Source organism: Xyrauchen texanus, chromosome 32 (assembly GCF_025860055.1).
Source record: "Xyrauchen texanus isolate HMW12.3.18 chromosome 32, RBS_HiC_50CHRs, whole genome shotgun sequence".
NCBI lineage: Eukaryota > Metazoa > Chordata > Actinopteri > Cypriniformes > Catostomidae > Xyrauchen > Xyrauchen texanus.
In genome coordinates this window covers 21,135,253-21,156,628 of record NC_068307.1, presented here as the reverse complement: position 1 = coordinate 21,156,628, position 21,376 = coordinate 21,135,253, and the positions used below count along the sequence as shown (strand labels likewise).

At 37.3% G+C, this 21,376-nt stretch overlaps 1 protein-coding gene across 1 annotated transcript in view; it reads right to left on the bottom strand.

Annotated features, from left to right (window-relative positions):
* Positions 1-20,277, bottom strand: part of LOC127626371 (exportin-2) — a 30,437-nt gene extending 10,160 nt beyond the window's left edge. The window contains exons 1-18 of the mRNA XM_052102113.1: positions 20,193-20,277; positions 18,629-18,771; positions 18,438-18,539; positions 17,259-17,404; positions 13,854-13,944; positions 13,636-13,743; positions 13,451-13,543; positions 11,202-11,369; positions 10,890-11,019; positions 10,678-10,743; positions 10,390-10,592; positions 8,849-8,933; positions 8,681-8,742; positions 3,375-3,511; positions 3,116-3,219; positions 1,888-1,985; positions 1,435-1,585; positions 1,022-1,230 (exon numbers count right to left, since the gene is read on the bottom strand). Of these exons, the coding sequence (XP_051958073.1) occupies positions 1,022-1,230; positions 1,435-1,585; positions 1,888-1,985; positions 3,116-3,219; positions 3,375-3,511; positions 8,681-8,742; positions 8,849-8,933; positions 10,390-10,592; positions 10,678-10,743; positions 10,890-11,019; positions 11,202-11,369; positions 13,451-13,543; positions 13,636-13,743; positions 13,854-13,944; positions 17,259-17,404; positions 18,438-18,539; positions 18,629-18,771; positions 20,193-20,277 (2,181 nt within the window). The remainder of the gene's footprint in view (positions 1-1,021; positions 1,231-1,434; positions 1,586-1,887; positions 1,986-3,115; positions 3,220-3,374; positions 3,512-8,680; positions 8,743-8,848; positions 8,934-10,389; positions 10,593-10,677; positions 10,744-10,889; positions 11,020-11,201; positions 11,370-13,450; positions 13,544-13,635; positions 13,744-13,853; positions 13,945-17,258; positions 17,405-18,437; positions 18,540-18,628; positions 18,772-20,192) is intronic.
* Between the last annotated feature and the right edge of the window lie 1,099 nt (positions 20,278-21,376).

Genomic DNA, 21,376 nt, shown 5'->3' with positions numbered 1-21,376 from the left:
CTGCCCTGAGATTTCAGCTTGATAATATTTCAGCATTTCACAGTCTACCACACGAAAGGAACTCAAAGGTCCATCAAAATAAAAGCTCTGTTTAACTGGATGGAACATTGACAAAAAAGTATTACTAGTATTAAAATTTTTTTTAAAAAATAATATATATATATATATATATATATATATATATATATATATATATATATATATATATATAAATAAAATAAATAAAATAATATTACTTAAAAATATATAATATTCAAAGTAATAAGGGGGCCTGGGTAGCTCAGCGAGAACTGATGCTGACTACCACCCCTGGAGTCACGAGTTTGAATCCAGGGTGTGCCGAGTGACTCCAGACAGGCAAGCTAAGCAACCAAATTGGCCCGGTTGCTACGGAGGGTAGAGTCACATGGGGTAACCTCCTCGGGGTCATGATTAGGGGTTCTTGCTCTCAATGGGGCATGTGGCAAGTTGAGCGTGGATAGCGGACAATAGCATGAGCACATGTGTCCGACACAACGGCCCGCTGAATGGACACAACGGAATGGCCATCGGTAGAACCGAGCTGACCATTGTGTCAGACGAGAAATGTTCAGAATGGGCCGCAATACGCAAAAATGAGCTGCCGCGTTATGCAGAACGGAATACAAAACAGTGCCACGATATGTAGAAAAGGACAGCGAACATGGACATGACAAATTGGGAGATAAAAATTATTATTATAAAAAAAATGTAAGTAATAGCTGTACTACTACTAATAACAGTAATTTAATACATGGGTTTATTATTATCATTACATATAAGCAATATCAGCAAACTGTGATTCAGCCGTAGCAGCCTTGTGCCACAGGTAATCAGATTTTTTTTATTTATTAATGTTTTAATTTATACTGTGAAGCTCTGTTGTGCAGCATTTCACTGGACCAAAATAAATGCCATTTTATTTTGAAAATTAATTATATTTGATTGTTTTGATGGCAACCCTAGCTGGTAGCTAGCACTCCTATCCTAAAAAGTTACTCACAATTTTGTCAGCAGCTGTACCGGCGATGGTGGAGGCCCCTTTCTCCAGGTAGGCCTGCAACAGGCGTACCAGAGGGGGAATGTTTCCATTGCGCTCCCACAGCACAGGCTGCAGGAGGTGAGGAAACAGGGCCATGTAGGAGGAGGGGATGGAGCTGGAGTGGATCTCCAGCAGCAGAGACATCACCTGGAAGACGTATGGCACAAATTCTGCTTGGCAAGAGAAGAGAGAGAAACATTATCTTCCAGAGCTGGTAAGATTATGAGGAGTTTCTTCAATAACAAAACATTTAGAAGGGCAGAAAACAAACATTTTATATGGATGTGTTTTATACACAATCTTATGTTAAAAAATATATATGCATAATTCACTGCATTCACTTTTAAGTGGACAGAATTTTAAGTGTAACACACCCTGCACATCATTTTGCAGAATCTCTGTAAACACTGGGAACAGGCTTGCTTCGAAGCTGCTCACAGTGTCAGGATTTGCCTTGCAGGTTATCCTGATGGATAGGCACAGCGACTCAAACAGGTAATGGTTGAAATGTGGCTTACTGGGATTCTGTAGAGAAATAATTGTTAGCTTGCTTAACAATTAGGTGCGAACACATAAATGACAGGATGATTTGACAGGGCTTGAAAGTTAATTTTAAATAGTTTTCTTTCAAAGCATTTTCTGTAAGATGTTCCGTCCTGCCTTTAAGATCAAGTCTTGCTCGGAAAATGTCCCCTTTATTGGACGGATATTTCTGTGTGTCCTGCCAGTGCATCCAATGCCATGGACTGAGACAAGGATCACATGACTGACACTGCCCTTTGGGCTTGCCTGAAGTACAAGCGATGTACTCCACTTGAATGCCTCACCTTGCTGACAAGGAGCAGCTTGTGGGTGAGCTGGCCAATGAGAGTGGGGATGTAGGGCACAATGGCTTCCTGCAGGAGGGAGAAACTCCTCATTATAGCTGGAATGTAAACAAACAGAAAATGTCAAGAACAAGTTTATTGTTTGGAATGGAATACTAGTGTACTGCTTACTGTGCGGACTAAACTAAATACTAATATTAAAGGGATAGTTCACCCCAAATGTTTTTATGACTTTGATCTGCTGAACACAAATTTAGATTTTTAGAAGAATATTTTAGCTCTATAGGTCCACTCAATGCAAATGAATAGTGGCCAGAGCTTTGAAGCTCCAAAAAATACATTAAGGCAGCGTATAATTAATCCATAGGACTCCAGTGGTTTAATATATTTCTTCTGAAGCGATGATATCACTTTGGATGAGAAACAGATCTTCTTTTTTTTTTTACTATAAATCTCCACTTTTACTTACAGAAAACGGTTATTAAATATTGATGCGTTTCTCACCCACACCTATTATATCGCTTCTGCGAGTCATATGGAATACTTTTATGCTGCCTTTTTGTTTTTTGGAGTTTCAAAGTTCTCGTCACCATTCATCTGCAGAACTGAAATATTCTTCTAAAAATCTTTGTGTTCAGCAGAAGAAACCAAGTCATACACATCTGGGAAGGCAGTCAATGTTGAGAATTGTAATTTTTGGGTGAACTATTACTTTAATATGTGAAACACAATTTTAACAAACATTTCAAATAATTGCTTGTTACACTGTCTATATATGACCTAATTGCATGCATAATTAAATTTGTGAGTTGTGTCTCAGGCATAAAAATTGTCGTTTTGCTTTTTTATTCCAATTTTGTGTTAAAACATCTTTACTTTTAGAAGCACAATTAAATAATGGGTCAAGAATAATGTTAAAACATGGCTGGTACTACGTTTAGTTTGAAAATTTGTCACAAGCACATTGCATTGTGGGATACAGTACCCCATTGCAGTATTCTCTGTTGGATACTGCTAATTTTGGCAAATGTGATGGTCATTTGGTTATTCCGTTCCATTCACATACTATGCAAACTATACATAATATAAACTGCTATAACAATAAGGACAGTATGTGGTCTGCAATTCTGTACATATTCACAAAAATAAACATCAAAATTGTAAATAAATAAGCTGTTATAAATGTCAAAATAAGAGGTTATTGCAAACTTTAAAAAGAGCAGAGCACCTTTCATGATGTACTCGTTCTCAGATGAGCCAGGGATTGCTAGAGCCTTGAAAAGATTGTTGAGTAACTGTTCTGTGAACGGCGCAATTTCAGCAGCTGATATGCTACAAAACAAGATTAGTTTACAAAATTACAGAGTATGGAGATAACATTTTTAGCTGCTTTAAGATTTATAAACTTCCACTGAAGTGTTTCTCTAGTAAACAAAATGGCAGCGGTTTCGCTCTTTAGATGGTCTAATTTTCAGAGATGAGCTCACAGAGTGGAGTTGTTGGCTCCTCTCATGGTGAAGAGTCTCTCCAGCGCATGGGCTGCATAGGTGTGCTGAACCGTGCTCTCTGCCTGCAGGTGAAACACCAGCAGAGGAACTGCCAGCAAAATCTGCTCCTTAGGAAGCTACAGGATAAGACACAAGCCATACAATCACAACCATTTGAGTAAATTAAGTTACATTGCACAAATCGACCAAATCAGACCCACATTGACTACATTGTGAAAAAGTGCCCAGCAGAGGTTGTACTTCCTTCGCAAGTTGAGGAAGTTCAACCTACCACAGGCGCTGCTGATACAGTTAAACTCAGCAGTCATTGAGTCTGTCCTCTGCACTTCAGTACTGTCTGGTTTGGTGTAGCTATGAAATCGGATATCAGAAGACTACAAAAGCACAGTTCAGACTGCTGAGAGTATTACTGTTAGCCCCCTGCCCTCAAGAATCAAAGACAGCCAAGTCTTGATATCTAAATGAAAGGAACCATTATTAAATGTTTTGAGAATTATTTGTTTAGTCTGTTTTACTGCACCTGACATATTTTCTATTTTATGTACAAACCTATACAAACTGACTTTGAGTTCTGACAAATTGTAGTAACACCTAAATGTTAGTATTGATTCAAATTTATCTCACTGTGTAATCAGCAGTAAAATAGTCTGGGTAGATGTTCTTTTCGTGTTTGTTTTTGTTTCTGCTGTCATTGTCAGTTTCATTCTATGTTTACGAGTATTGTTTGCTAATACAAGTTATTTCTCATCTTAATATGCATGTCATTTGAGGGGTGACTGAGGGTCTGACTTTAATGCCAGGAATACAATAACAGTGATTATTTAGCACATCTCCCAGCGTTTTGTTGTTTCGTGCCATAATGTTACTACAATAATAGTCTGGTGTGCACCACAGTAAACGGTCCGTATATAGGCAGACGTGTTTGAGCTCATAATGCTAAAGTGCTCGTCTGTTTCATTCTCGCTTTTAACTTTCTTGTCGGATGATAAAAAGACAAATATCAATAAAAATAATATTATACATACCGTCAGCTAATATGCACATAATAAACCAACCTCACAACTAGAGCAGATCCAGCATCCTCTGGAGCGCTCATTTATTTACCTCTAAAGCACATATACTATTAGCCAATCCTCAAAAGTTCCCTGTGATTTAACTTTCTTTTCTAATTATAAAAGGCAAATATCGATAAAACTTCTATTAGGGGCCTAGGTAGCTCAGCGAGTAAAGATGCTGACTGCCACCCCAGAAGTCACGAGTGAGTTCGAATCCAGGGCTATAATGTGGTTCTCGCTCATGGTGGGGCGAGTGGTGCATGGATGCCACAGAGAATTGCATGAAGCCTCCACACACACTGTGTCTGCAACAACGCGCTCAAGCAATCTGATAAGATACATGGATTGATGGTCTCAGACACAAATGAGATTCGTCCTCTGCCACCCGGATTCAGGTGAATCACTACACCACCACAAAGACTTCGAGCGCATTGGGGATTCCAAATTGGGGAGCAAAAAAATAAATACAAATAAAATAAAACTATTATATACTGTCTACCGTTTTACCTGTAAGGCGGTACTTCCTATCTACATCCATTGACTGCAGTTCTAATTTCTCCCATTAATTTAAATTGAAGTGGCCCGGCTCTGCTAAATAGTCTCTGGTGCAACTTAAAGTTAAAAGCACTTCACATGTGCTATAGGTAAATGTCTTATTCACTATGCACTGTATGTACAATTGCTTTGATTCAGTATTTTCAGGAGTAAAAGTGATTGCTAATGTGGACATGCCATCCATGGTTGCTGGACTACTGCGAGTACTGTTATTTCCTTCTTCCTAATATATTAATTTCTTCATGTGCAAATAAATAAATAAAAATTTGAGGACTAAACAGAAGTTGTGTGAAATTGAGTAAATAGTGCTAAATAAGAGTTTTGTTTTTTTTTAAACAAGATTTTTTACGTTTATGTTATTTACTACAGGTGAAACTCGAAAAATTAGAATATCGTGCAAAAGTTCATTAATTTCAGTAATTCAACTTAAAAGGTGAAACTAATATATTATATAGACTCATTACAAGCAAAGTAAGATATTTCAAGCCTTTATTTGATATAATTTTGATGATTATGGCTTACAGCTTATGAAAACCCCAAATTCAGAATCTCAGAAAATTTGAATATTGTGAAAAGGTTCAGTATTGTAGGCTCAAAGTGTCACACTCTAATCAGCTAAACACCTGCAAAGGGTTCCTGAGCCTTTAAATGGTCTCTCAGTCTGGTTCAGTTGAATTCACAATCATGGGGAAGACTGCTGACCTGACAGTTGTGCAGAAAACCATCATTGACACCCTCCACAAGGAGGGAAAGCCTCAAAAGGTAATTGCAAAAGAAGTTGGATGTTCTCAAGGTGCTGTATCAAAGCACATTAATAGAAAGATAAGTGGAAGGGAAAAGTGTGGAAGAAAAAGGTGCACAAGCAGCAGGGATGACCGTAGCCTGGAGAGGATTGTCAGGAAAAGGCCATTCAAATGTGTGGGGAGCTTCACAAGGAGTGGACTGAGGCTGGAGTTACTGCATCAAGAGCCACCACACACAGACGGGTCCTGGACATGGGCTTCAAATGTCAAACGCCTTACCTGGGCTAAAGAAAAAAGAACTGGTCTGTTGCTCAGTGGTCCAAAGTCCTCTTTTCTGATGAGAGCAAATTTTGCATCTCATTTGGAAACCAAGGTCCCAGAGTCTGGAGGAAGAATGGAGAGGCACACAATCCAAGATGCTTGAAGTCCAGTGTGAAGTTTCCACAGTCTGTGTTGGTTTGGGGAGCCATGTCATCGGCTGGTGTTGGTCCACTGTGCTTTATTAAGTCCAGAGTCAACGCAGCCGTCTACCGGGACATTTTAGAGCACTTCATGCTTCCTTCAGCAGACAAGCTTTATGGAGATGCAGACTTCATTTTCCAGCAGGACTTGGCACCTGCCCACACTGCCAAAAGTACCAAAACCTGGTTCAATGACCATGGTATTACTGTGCTTGATTGGCCAGCAAACTCGCTTGACCTGAACCCCATAGAGAATCTATGGGGCATTGCCAAGAGAAAGATGAGAGACATGAGACCAAACAATGCAGAAGAGCTGAAGGCCGCTATTGAAGCATCTTGGTCTTCCATAACACCTCAGCAGTGCCACAGGCTGATAGCATCCATGCCACGCGCATTGAGGCAGTAATTAATGCAAAAGGGGCCCAAACCAAGTACTGAGTACATATGCATGATTATACTTTTCAGAGGGCCGACATTTCTGTATTTAAAATCCTTTTTTTTATTGATTTCATGTAATATTCTAATTTTCTGAGATTCTGAATTTGGGGTTTTCATAAGCTGTAAGCCATAATCATCAAAATTATATCAAATAAAGGCTTGAAATATCTTTGCTTGTAATGAGTCTATATAATATATTAGTTTCACCTTTTACGTTGAATTACTGAAATTAATGAACTTTTGCACGATATTCTAATTTTTCGAGTTTCACCTGTATATTAAATTGTGTGATATATCAGCATTGTATCTGCCTAACAGCCACCCTCTCTGGATACAGGCATCGCCCATTAGAAAACCCAAATCGGTTGACCACGGTGACCAAATCAGAATCTTAGAAAGTGTTGTCCTGTGATACCTCCAAGTCAATTTGCATATGACTATAATTGCTTGTAAATGTTTTTGAATGGCAACTTCTCTCTTTTCCTTTCCTTTCTCTTTATTTTTCTATGAATTTTCTATATTTCTGAACTACTGGATTTCTTTGTCATGAAGTAAATTGGAACTGCAGAGAACAATCAGTAAACTCTCAATTGATTGCAAACCTATTGATTGAGTTTTTATTCCTCAATATTCATATTGGGGACCCAACTGTTATATATATATATATATTTTATTGTGTATTTATATATACACTTATATTTTCTATTTGCTTTTTTTTTTTTTTTAAATCATCTCTGTTGTATTGCTTGAACACAGTAAGCTTCTGTCACCAAGACAAATTCCTTGTAGGTGTAAGCATACTATGCAATAAAGCGCATTCTGATTCTAAAACAATGGACACTAATGGAGGAACTATGGCACATTTTCATAATTATTGACCATGCATTCTGTTTTTTTTCAGTGTAAAATCTATCCTAGAATCTACTCTTTGATTGTAGGAAAAAATTACTGGCTTTGTTTGCCTTCAGAAATTCAAAGATATGATTGTACTTAATCAGTAGGATCAAACAGAATATTTCAATTCAGCCCAATTTATGTATTTATATAGGCATATATATATAAAAAAAAAAACATGTTTTACAATCGATTCTTTCTAACCACCCCTCAGACTGTGCATACATCAATTTGTCAGTCAATTTGTCCAGCAGGTGAACTGAAATAGTTAACCGTTTCGAAAGTTCTTTCTTGTTGAGCAAATGAAAAACACTTGTCATCGCTCCTGCAGCTTGTAGAAAAGTCATTTTTCTCTCTCTCGATCTGCTCGCTAGAGAATAATTGGCTTTTCATGTTTGTTTAGCAAACTTGTCAAATGGTTATTTCTTCTCATCCGGTGATGGACGGAGGGCGGACCAGCTCAAAGGTGCATTGAGCGACCTACCATGCTGGGGTAAAACTGCTTTTCGATTAGCAACACTTCACCACATATTGTAAAGGCGTGAATGTGCTAACGGCGAACATTCGCTGCACTTTCCATGGGAAAGGGCCAATCTCCGGTGATTCGCCATTTAAAATAGTGTCGCGTTTGGTGTGAAAAGGCCTTAAAGCCTTTATCAGCCAAATAGAAACAACACTTCACCTGTGTGTGCGCTTCCACATTCAATTCGGGAGGCACATTACTTCACAAACCCTAAATCATTAATCTTACAATTCATACAAAATCATAGCCCACTAACATCATCTCAGTTTACTCACATAAAACTAAACTTGTACTTCAAATATAAAACTAATATTAGCATTATATTCATAATGTATAGCCAGAGGGAAACTCAGCTGAGCCTGGTTTCTCCCAAGGTTATTTTTCTCTATTAACTAACGTCTTAGAATTTTGTGTTCATTGCCACAGTCTCCGTTGGCTTGCTCAGTGGGGTCCTAATGGCAATAATTTTTGAGGCATGATTTTCAAATTGCGTCATTTAAACTGCACAATGAGAACTTTAAGACATTTCAGCATTTTCTGTTGTAGCATAATTTTCTGTAAAGCTACTTTGAAAATGCATGTTGTGAAAAGTGCTATACAAATAAAAATAACTTACCTGACTTCTGAAGGTCATAACATACTTAATGGCATCTGCTTTTAACACTGGGAATTCATTCACTGACAGACAAATAAGAAAATATCAGTCAATTTGACTTGCAGTTATAATACAGTTAAAAGTAAAACACTACAGTTTAAATTAAGTTAAATCAAGAAAAGGATTTACCATTGGGAGATTTCAGGTCTACTAGAATATGATTCACAAAAAAATCTGATATGTTCACCAACTCATTGGCTTGTGTGATTCCATGCTGTAAAATAAATGGCACAAGTTAGTCAGATTGGACAACAGATCTTAAACAAATTCAACTCATCAAATATTCAGAATTTTTGCCCCTGAAAAAAACAACAAAATGTAATCTGGGGGGGGGGGGAACTGCACAGACAGACTTATCTTCAAATATTGACGATAATAACAAAAATACAGTGACAAGAGTTTAAAGTGCTTAAAAAATCTGAGATGGACAGATTCACTTCTCTTCAATGATTATGCTTTGCACCATTTATTTCAAAGTAATATGTCAAATAAAGTGTTTTCTTCTGAACAATAACAAGTGCTTAAATAACAAGTGCTCAAAGTGCTAAAGAACTGAACTGCTAAACTGAAGATTAGAAGTGAAAATCAAGGCCATTATCACTTATTTTTTCCGGGTTGTAAGCAAAGTCCTGCAAACTCGTTCTTTTTAAGACATTTGGACCAGAAGATGGAGTGTTCATGTAACTCGCATGTTGATTTGAAACCGACAGGCTAGTTAACGTTTTTTTGTCTTCTGCTAGTTTTCTACACAGGGTGACCAGTGGCTGCCAAATTCTGAATGACAAATCATGGTCTGCACGTATTTTTAAATCGCAGACACGGTCAGTCATAGACAACGGTGTGTCAGCTGTAACAGTTGCTCCGGCAACGTCGTGGTAAGTTTGACTGCACGGGCAGCGGCTCTATGACCGGAGTCTAAAGCACTTTCTTACCGCTGCTGGCATACAGTAGCTTCCTCGAGCAAATCGGGCTCTCTCAGTTTCTGGCACCAACTGCCAAAAGGCTCGCCATCTCTACTTTCTTCAATCCATGCCCAGCGCCATTTATTTTTGAGTCCTTTATCTATTGCTAGGACATCATCCCCAAGCTTCATAAACTTGCACTCCATTTCACCGACAACGCTAACGTGAGATTGACGTATGGGTGTCAATCATACTGTGTTGCCAGGACCCGCCCTTCTCTGCTTCTGATAGGCTTGTAACGTTAGTTAGAGCTGCGTTCCTCTCATATGATTGGTAGGTGAAATAAATTGACTAGAAAATATTAAACCGCATGCGCAGGTTCCCAAATATTATTTAATTTTTTTCCCTCACGGCTGCACGCCGGAGATCCGGCAGGGTGCCGGAATACTTTAAGCCCTGGAATTAGTGTTATGCAAAAGTTGCATAAAGAGCGTCATGGTTTCACCGCTACAGCAAAATGAAAACGATTGATGGGGAAAAGTAGAAATCTGCAAAAAGTAAAGCCATCCTAATTGAAACATGTTATTTAAAATATATCAAAATAAAACAAATCTGATTATTTGAGTCTATGTAAATGTAGACAATTTAGATGTATGGTCTTATCAAATGCTTTCCTACCAAAACACTTTTGAGAACTTGTGTAATTGAGATAATTCATATATTATCACTCTACTCACTGAGATGCCCACAAACTAGATATCTAGATACCTTTTGTGTCTGAGCTTTGGAGGCCAGGGATGTGACCAGGTAGATGGCAGCATCTTTATGTTTCCAGTTCACCCCTGGGTTCTTAGCATACTCTGCCAGCATTGAGTTCACATAACCAGAGAAGATACCAGTCACCGGGCCTTCAAAAAACTTACAGAGGCCCCGCACCAGATCACAGGCTGCTCGACGCCTCGTGTCAATGTCTGTGAGTGTAGGAGACAATATTTAGCATGTACATCATGAAATCCGTTCACCAAACATGATAAATATTGAGGAGAACAAACACACCTGATCCTTCAAGGTCTCTGATGATGTACTCTTCTGAGTTATCTTCAAAAGTCTCCTCATCTGCACCTGTTCAGACACAAAATGTCCCTTTACAACACTTAAAGTTCCCCATGCGTTAATATTCCCATTTCATTAGCAAGCGATCTGTTGTCTGGCAACTATGGAACTGGTGAAATACAAGACTTGACATGATTTCATAAATGGTCACATACTTCTAAACTCCATATTGGGGACGATGACCTTCTCACAAATGCTGGTGAGAATATTTTGGTCTTCAAAGAGATGTTTATAGTGCGGCCGCTCACACACTGATGCCAAAAACTGGATTGCATTGCTCACAAGCTACAAAAAGAAAAATAACAGTTAACACTAAAGTTATCTAGTTGGCTTCTTTAAAAAAATTGCAATATGAGCTCCATTATTTTCATCCATTCATCACATATTAGACAAAGATGCCACAGATAGGACACTTTTTTTAGCCTGTGGTCATATCCAACTTAAAACAAATTAGATGGTTTACTGACCAAGTCATATTTGACCTCTTGACCAGTTGTGACCAGCAGATTCCAGATTGCTGTGACGAAGCGAGGCAGGTAGGGCTGGAACTCTTCATCGTATTTTTGGGCATAAAGCGCCGCATTATCACAGATTTGAGATTTCAACAACTCCAACAGACCAGCCTCCTCCTCATCCTAAGGCAGAATCAGACATATGGAAAAAAGAACCAACTGTAAGTATTCCATAAGAGTTATTTTTTAACCATGGCTTTCAGAACTAAAGCTCATTATTTCAAATAACCCTACACTTAAAATTTGCAACCATATTTTCTGGAAATAATAACAGATTGTACTCAATATTTAGTCTGACTGAAACAAACAGCTTGCTGCATTTTACTCATTAATGTTGACAACTTGTCTTTGTCGATCAAGGATAATTCTGAAATTTTCAACCCTATTTGCCATCCATTTTTACCTCATATGTGATGCAAGCCATCTTAGAGTACCCCTGCACAATATGTTGTGTTTGCAAAATAATTTTTAGATTTAAACTAGTTGCATAAACTTTGTATAGGTAAAATATTTTGAACAGTCTACTACTGTCTGTATGACAGATCTTTTTTTGTCTGACCACCATAAATAACATATATTATATAGGTGTCTGTTTGGACTATAAGTCACAGGACCCTTTGGATGAAAAAAAACAAAACATACACAAAAAAATTATATATATATATACACACACTCACACACACACATATACATACATATACACACACACTAGGGCTGTCAATCGCTCACAATTTTTAATCGAATTAATTACATGGTGTCCCAATTATTTAATCGCATATACAAATATTTGTGAGAAAGCCCCTCATATATCAATAATTCAATGTATAAAGATTATACATATTTATATCAATATATAATTATACACAGTTATCTTTAAATATTTAAAAATTAATTATAATATAATATATATATATATATATATATATATATATATCTATATCTATATATATATATATATAAAATACAAAATGTTCAGATAATTAAAATGCATTACAATCTTGTGGCAGAAGAGTTAATCATTGATAAGACAATACAAATAGCTACTTTAGAATACAATGTATTGTTTACTACAATATTATTACACTTATTCTTTATTATAATTTTTTTTTTTCACATTTTAGAATAATAGTTAAGTTATCAAAACTATGGAATAACATAAATGGAACTATGGGACTAAACAAAATCCAAAATAAATCAAAACTGTGTTATATTTTAGCATCTTCAAAGTAGTCACCCTTTGCCTAGAATTTGCAGACATGTACTCTTCAAATTTTCTCAACCAACTTCTTGAAGTATCACATTGGGATGCTTTGTAAACTGTACTGAAGGAGTTCCCATCTATGTTGGGCACTTATTGGCTGCTTTATTATTTTGTCCAAGTCATCAATTTCAAAAACGTTTTTTTTTTTTTTTTTAAATTTCATTTTAGTTTTATAATGAAATGTATTAATATGGTGGCACAATTATATTTTTGCTTACAAAACTAATTTCAAACGTTTAAGCATATGCCTTCAGATCAAAATATTTTTAAGATCATGAGAAACATTTCAGTTAAGTGTTTCAAAAATATTGACAGAGAGAGAGATTTTAAATTCAAATTTAAGACTACAAAGGCTACAAGAGTCCAAATTTAATTCAATTCCAGATGCAGTTTACCATGCAACCAAAATACCAATAACCAGAGGACAAAACATTTTATTCATAGCGCAGAACTTTTAACTTTAAAAGCCAAAATACACTCTTATTTTGAAATGCATGTGCTTCACTGCTTCCAGCTGCTCATTTAAACAGACAAGGGAAATAAAATGTGCTCTCCTACAATAATCTACAACGTGTTACAATGTAAACAATTAAAAGTAAACATTGCCATATTTCATCAACACTATATCATCATCAACACTTTTTAATCACCCACAAACCACCATGTGCTTGGAGAAAATACAACTGTGCCACGTTTTCACTTTGAAGGACGCAGCACATGTATTTATTTAATTAAATAATATTCTTTTGAAGTTTGATAATAACATTAGGTCATATCATGATTCCGGTATTTCCACCCCCAAATTTAAGACATGTTTAAATGATAATTAAGACCTTTCTTGTAAAGAGTTTTTATGACCTTAAATCTTTAAATATTGACCTGAATTTAAGACATTTTAAGACTTAAGTATCCGTGGGAACCCGGTTTAAACACATGAACTTACATCTGTTTGTAACAATTTGTTATCCAAGGTCAGCAAGTTATGAAAATGCGTCATCCAAGTCTCCATGTTGTCCTCAAAAAACTCTGGCAGATCCTGGGAAGATTGGAAAGGTGCATTATGGAAAAGTAAAGACAACACATACATGAAGGTGACGATGATGGGATGAAAATGTGAGTACACTTTACCTGAAAGTTAAGGCTGTAGAAGAGTTTTGAAATGAGTGTTAGTGAAGAGAAGAGCACTTTCAGGGCATTGACATCTGTTGCGTGAGTTTGGCAAAGATCAATTGTAGCCTACAAATACAACGAACAAGGCATTTAAATTCCTAGATCAATTAATGAGTTAACAAATTTCTTATATCTTTCTAAGATGCAATTGTCCATGCAATGTTCATTGACTTCACCTTGAAAAGTTCAGTAAGAGGCTGTGCAAAAGTGTCCAGTACAAGCTTGATCTCTGTCCACAGCTCATTTGACTTGAACTCATGACGATATCTAAAGGAGAGGAAAAATCTCTGATATAAGCCTTTATTTATAGGATACTAGAGACAAAGAAAAGTGGGATAGAAAGGGGTTACAGGATCAGGATGTGAGGAATCAAACCCAGGTCCTAATGAGCCAACATCTCTTATACATTTCAGGAGCAAGTGCACCATCTTCTGCATCACAGTTAGACAAACTATCAAGAAATAGTCTATTTGAGAGTGCCTAAAAATGTATAGCATTAACTGACTGTTAGTATTTCAAAGGAAAATTACATGTTCAAAGGATGGGTGCCTGATCAAGTTTCATTTGCACTGTTATCTTATGTTGAAAAAAATAAACATGACTAAACAAATAAAACAATCAACATTCAGCATATGTAGAAAGTGAAATCAGGACAGGTACAAGCATGTTGCCTGGGATAATTGAGACTTGAGGCTGCAATAGATGGGTAAATTATTTGTTCATAGGCTGTGACATTTGCTTAAACTCATCAGAGATCATAAATAATCTAGAATTACACAACCAGAATGGGTTAAGGCCTCATGATTTTACAGTGGTCATATACAGTTGAAGTCAGAAGTTTACATACACCTTAGAAAAATACATTTAAACTCAGTTTTCACAATTATATAAAAGTAGAAAATATTAGGTCTTAGGTCAGTTAGGATCACTACTTTCTTTTATCACTTTCCAAGTGAGTCAGAAGTTTGCATTCACTTTGTTTATATTTGGTAGTATTGCCTTTATATTGTTTAACTTGGGTCAAACATTTTAGGAAGCCTTTCACATGCTTCTCACAAAACGTTGCTGGATTTTTGGCCCATTCCTCCAGACAAAACTGGTGTAACTGTGTCAGGTTTGTAGGCCTTCTTGCTTGCACACGCTTTATCAGATTGAGATCAGAGATACCTTGACTTTGTTGTCCTTAAGCCACAATTTTGGATGTATGCTTGGGGTCATTTGTCCATTTGTAAGACCCATTTGTGACAAAGCTTTAACTTCATGGCTGATGTCTTGAGATGTTGCTTCAATATATCCACATACTTTTCCTTCCTCATGATGCCATCTATTTTGTGAAATGCACCAGTCCCTCCTACAGCAAAGCACCCCCACAACATGATGCCACCACCATGCTTCACGGTTGGGATGGTGTTCTTCAGCTCGCAAGCCTCATTATGGTCATTATGGCCTAAAAGTTACATTTTTGTTTCACCAGACCAGAGGACAAGTCTCCTAAAATCTTTGTCCACATGTGTGCCTGCAAACTGTAGTCTGGCTTTTTTTATGGCAGTTTTGGAGCCGTGGCTTCTTCCTTACCGAGCAGCCTTTCAGGTTATGTCAATATAGGACTCATTTTACTGTGGATATAGATACATGTTTATCGGTTTCCTCCAGCATCTTCACAAGGTCCTTTGCTGTTGTTCTGGGATTGATGTGCACTTTTCACACCAAACTACACTTATCTCTAGGAGACAGAATGAGTCTCCTTCCCAAGCAGTATGATGGCTACATGATCCCATGGTGTTTATACTTGCATACTATTGTTTGTACAGATGAACGTTGTACCTTCAGCTGTTTGGAAATTGCTCCCGTGGATGGATCAGACTTGGAGGTCGACAATTTGTTTGAGGTCTTGGCATATTTCCTTTTCGTCTTGACTTTCTCACATTTTTCCTCCCCAATCTGGAATGCCCAATTCCCAATGCGCTCCAAAGTCCTTGTGGTGGCGTAGTGACTCGCCTCAATCTGGGTGGCGGAGGACAAATCTCAGTTGCCTCCAAGCCTGAGAACGTCAACCCACAAATCTTTATCAAGAGGCTTGTGAGCGCATTACCGTGGAGACAGTGCGTGTGGAGATGTTGCTTCAATAAATCCACCTAATTTTCTTTCCTCATGATGCCATCTATTTTGTGGAAGAGGTACTTTCCGACGTCGCGTTGCCCGAGTTGTTTAATCTCGTGTCATGTCACACACGCAGCCTGTTATCCGTCAACATTTGGGTACACAAATCCAGGAGAGGGGAAGGGGGGTGCTGGATGGCAGATGCAGGCTAAATACTATACAAATTGTGCCGTTGTGATTTAAAGTGCTGAGTAACGTAATTTTTCCCACCGTGTCCGATATTAAAATCAGTGCGACACACATTGCAAAAGGCGTGGGCATTGTCGATATGGCTTCGGGAAATGAAATTCAATTCTTCCATCCAGCTGTTGTTAAATTTACATGTATGTTTTGTTTTTTTCACCGGAGCACCAGCTAAGTCTTCCTCTCCCATCTACTAGTGATGCTTGATTTAACATCCCGCGTCTACCGCCTGTGCAGATATCAACAGCGCAAATGGGTTGTAGGTTGCCAGATTGTGGTCATAAATGATTTATAATTTGTATGATGTGTTGATTGTGTGAGTAGGATGCGTTTCATTCAAGATCTGGCAACTGGACCACCTTGGAATAATATATTGATGTGATTATTCATATAACGTGGTTTGGGCCATACAAATTACAGGAGGTTTTTTGGGAGAAATAACAAAACGGGAGACTCCCGGAAAAACGGGAGTGTTGACAGGTACAAGCCGATCCCGAAGCAGCAATCAGTTTTACAACTGATATTTGGACATCTAACGTAAGTTGAGCGTATTGGACACTTCAGTTTTTCTTTGGAATCGTTTTGTTAGAAGAGTAATAAAGATAAAAAGGTCCATTTACAAAAATAGTGGAAAATGACATACGTTAAATAAAGCAACTCATTTGCAGTTAATTGTTATTTCTACCTCTTTCCAGTCACAGAGCACTTTATTTTGAGAGTTGTTTAACTGAGAGAAGATCCTGTAACTTAGTGCAGTTTGGGGGAAATTGTAATGTTTAATAATTTATTTTATTATGAAAATAAAATGTTGCATTGAAGAAAGGTAGATTTTGACTGTATATGCGGTCAATAATAGTCCTTAGAAAGAAAATCGGGAAACAAATTGGTATCGGCAGGTCACACTTGCAAAAAAGTGTGATTTTTTTATATTTTCCCATGATGTCAAGGAAAGAGGCACAGAGTTTGAAGGTAGGTCTTACAATACATCCATAGGTACACCTCCAATTGGCCTATCAAAAGTTAACGTTAAAGGCTTGACATAATTATCTGGAATTTTCCAAGCTGCTTTGCACAAAGAATGTCCTAAACAACTTGCCAAATCTATAGTTTGCTAATATGAAATCATTTGAATGGATGGTTACAATGACTTCAACCTAACATTATGTAAACTTCTGACTTCAACTGAACTAATGTTCATAGAAAGCAAAAAATCATCTTATTACAATATTTCAAAATACCTTTTAAAAAGTGAATGTGCAGTACGAAGAACTCCGTTGATGATGTGGAAGTCTCCGCTCTGAAAACGCCTCACCATCTCAGTCAGAAGATCCGGCCATTTCTGAGGGAAGTCTTCTCGTCCAATGATACTTATCGCATCACTCAGCTAAAGAAAAAAAGCTGGGTCATGTAGACAGTTCCACACTGCCCATCAATCAGCAATGACAGTTTACACCAGTAGATCACTGGGGTTTATAGAGGCTACAGCAAAGTGGTGTATTAAAAAACACAATAATATAGATTAAAGCAGTAGCATTTGTGAAAAAACTAAACAAAAACAAAAAAAACAACCTCAAACAACAACAAGGGTTCAGGTTCTAAATGGGGGCAGTGTTGTATGTGGTGAAGCCACATTTTTCTCTTAAATGTGCAATATGTAAACATTTTAAAGTAAGATTCACCTTATTTTTGCCAATAAGTGAACGGCATGTAACGCAACTTAAAAAATGAGCCCTTCCCGCCAGGGGTGGAGCCAGGAGTTTTTCAAACTAGCTAATTAGCTAACTTGATCTTCCCTGCACAGTAACTGTCATAAACAATGATAATCCTGTAATTATTCAGCAAGGTAAATGCTAGACAATGTTCCAGATAATGCAAAAAGACCCATTCATTAGTGTAACTAATGTAACTTGGTTATACAGAAAATATATATGATATATTATTATAAAACAATAGCGCATCAATATCAAAATGACAGTTGTGATGGAATCACATCAATACTGAATAGTGTCAACATATTTATAATGTACAGACTTTTTTATAAAGAGCTACTTTCATCATCCACCAAATTTAGCTAACTGCTATATTTAAAGCAGGCTAGCTAGCTAATGCCGACATTGACTGCATCTATATGATAGCCTATGTATCATGCAAAGAAAAATTATTACTTCAAACTACAGTCCCTCATAGTCAGACCTATATCCACACTTTATTTTAACCCTGTTCCAGCACTGGAGAATCAAATATAATATATTTTCAAAGTTTGAAGAGAAGTGTGTGCACTGTTTGTTGCGCAAGCAACATAAACTGGCTGCAGTTCACTTAATGGCCACAGGTGTCATTAATAACAAGGGTTTCTGAATCTTGCATACTGCACCTTTAACTACTCATTTCAAAAGTGAGAAACTAAATGAGGGTACCTGCTTTTGTATTTGTTCTGGGCTGGTCAACATCAAATTGACAATGTTGGCTTTGATAGTCGTCCGATCAGGATCAGAAATTTTGTTTAGCTCATCTTCAATCTGTGGATGAGAACATAAAAACATAGATTAAACATCCACCTACAAAACCACATATCTGAAATACTAGAACCTGGGTAAACTACACTCACTATGCGCCAGTTTCTCTTGATGTAGTTCTTAAAGGTAACGGCAGCACACACACGGATGACTTCATCTTGAGACTTCTCCAGCATTGTGAGCAGTAAAATGGGGTAGTTCTGGTTGCCCTCCACTGATTCCAGAAATTTCTCAGCTAAATACAGAAGAAAAGTTGAGAAATCTTCAGAAAAACAAGCAAACAAATGCAATTTCATTGTGTGCATTACTAAAAAACTTCAACAGACCGCTTTTCTTTGCCTGGTAAACCAATGCAATCTACAGTAAATCGCTAATAAAAGTCCAATATTACTTGTCAAATACAAATCTAAATAAACAATTACACTAAAAGAGGCCTGTTCTTCGTATTTCACTCAATACATCTGAGATTATATAAAGTATACCAGATCTTCTAATTGTGATAATTTAAAAGAATATGGAGATTTGATTAGAATATAGAAGTTGAGATAATTGCACTTTTCTGTGCTTACTAAAAAGGGCATATGTACAATATGCAGCTCTGGAAAAAATTGAGACCACTGCAAAATTACCAGTTTCTCTGGATTTAGGTATGTTTTGAGTAAAAAATAAAAGTACTATAAAAGTACTGACAACATTTCTCTCAAATTCCAAATAAAAATTTAGATCATTTATTTGCAGAAAATGACAACTAAAGATGCAAAGTGTTGGTCTTGTCATCATGTTTTGTTACTTGTGGTTCAGGAAAGACTGTTACATTTCATCCCCTGCCAAACAGGAGAGAGAAAAAAAACAATAAAACCACTTGCACTTCAACCTAAAGATTCAAACAGAGGCTGCTGAAGAGTAAAATATTATTAACAGGGCAGAGAGAAAAGCCTAATTTCTTTTTTTAAAGACACAAAGTACGGTGACTTGTCAAGGGGGAGATGCAAAGAACGGTGTTGAGTTGAGTGAGAGCTGCCTGTGGTGGTGGCAGGTCTCCATGGCGGTAGCTCTCCCTGTTTATTTGTTGTTTAATCCACTTTTATACCTGTTTGCAGTATCTTTATCCTCTTCATACTCTTAAATGTGCAAGGAATTATTTATTAATTATAAAAATGACTGCTGTAATAATGACTGATGAAAATGGGCACCGTTTAATACAGAACAGATTCCACTGAATCTTAGATTATTCATGCATTTGGTCACCTCTACATTGCGATAAAGCCTTCAGCATGTTTACTTCAAGAATGTTCATGTCCTTTCTTACAAGATACATGTATAATCACTTGTGTAATTTTTCTATTATCTTCTTTAAATTTCTGTTTGTCCAATTTTACACATACAGTGGAAATACAAAGATACAATAATTGTACAGCATAATCCTTTTCTCTGTTTGCATGACAATAAAGAATTAGAACTCTAAATAAAATCAGGGTTACTACACTTTTTGACTTTTCAGTTGTTCATCATTACTAGATAAGGTGTTTTACAAATCATTTAGTAGAGACTCCACTCATGTAGAGCAACCTCTAACCAAGATCTCAGCACAACTAGAACATGTTTATATCATTGCAGAAATTTCAAGGCAGTCAAACACTCAAATATGGATGTTACCTGGCCGTCTCACCGCTGGGTCAGGGCTTAGTGTTTTGTGCAGATACTCAGTCAGAGTTTGGAGGTTTCCATCATTGAGCTCCATGGTTGCTAAAGAAAAATAGTGCATTAGAACCGATGCAGTGGAATCCACTTTGAGCAACAATGAAGCTTCAGGACATATTTTTTTAATGCATCATTTAAAGAGAAAAATTCCACCACCGTTTTATTTATCCCTTTTCTCCCCAATTTGGAATGCCCAATTCCCACTACTTACTCGGTCCTCATGGTGGAGCAGTTAGTAAACTCAATCTGGGTGGTGGAGGACAAGTCTCAGTTGCCTCTGCTTCCGAGACAGTCAATCCGCACATCTTATCACGTGGCTCGCTGTGCATGACACTGCAGAGACACCGCATGTGGAGACTCATGCTACACTTCAGATCCACGCACAACTTACCACGCACTTCATTGAGAGGGAAAACAACTAATCATGACCACGAGGAGGTGACCACATGTGACTCTACCCTCCCTAGCAACCGGGCCAATTTGGTTGCATAGGAGACCTGGCTGGAGTCACTCAGCACACCCAGGATTCGAACTCGCAGGTGGTAGACAGCGTCAATACTCGCTGAGCTACCCAGGCTCCCTTCACCTAGTTTAACAGCAGATAGTCTCTTTATAGGCTAGAATGAATCACGTATTACTTGCACTTTAAATCCAAATGTCACTGAAAAAGACACTTTACAGCAGTGAGATTTAGGGAAGAATATTTTAGTTACCTATGTGGGTGTATTTATATTTAAACCACTTAAATGTTCATTTGGCAAATCCTTGTAACCTGACGGTGATAATAGTTGTTAGTGTGAATGTATCACCTTTTATTTGACAGCTGCAAATAATAAAGTAACAGTACAGACATCAACGGCCTGCTCTAACTGCAGCTTTAACAAGGCCTGTGTGTTCGCTCACATTCATGAATAAACTCTACAATATTTTCTGGGTGTGGTGGATGGCTGGTTTATGGTGCTCACACCTGATCAGATTCAGATTTTATAATTTTGTACGCGTTTAATGACATTAATTCGGGCCATGACTCACGTGCTAAATATATTAGCATCTTTAGGGGAAAAGCTAGTCACAATTTCAGTCACATAACGGCGTCTCGTAGTCAAATAACTTCTACAAGCTTACAAAAGCTAACTGGC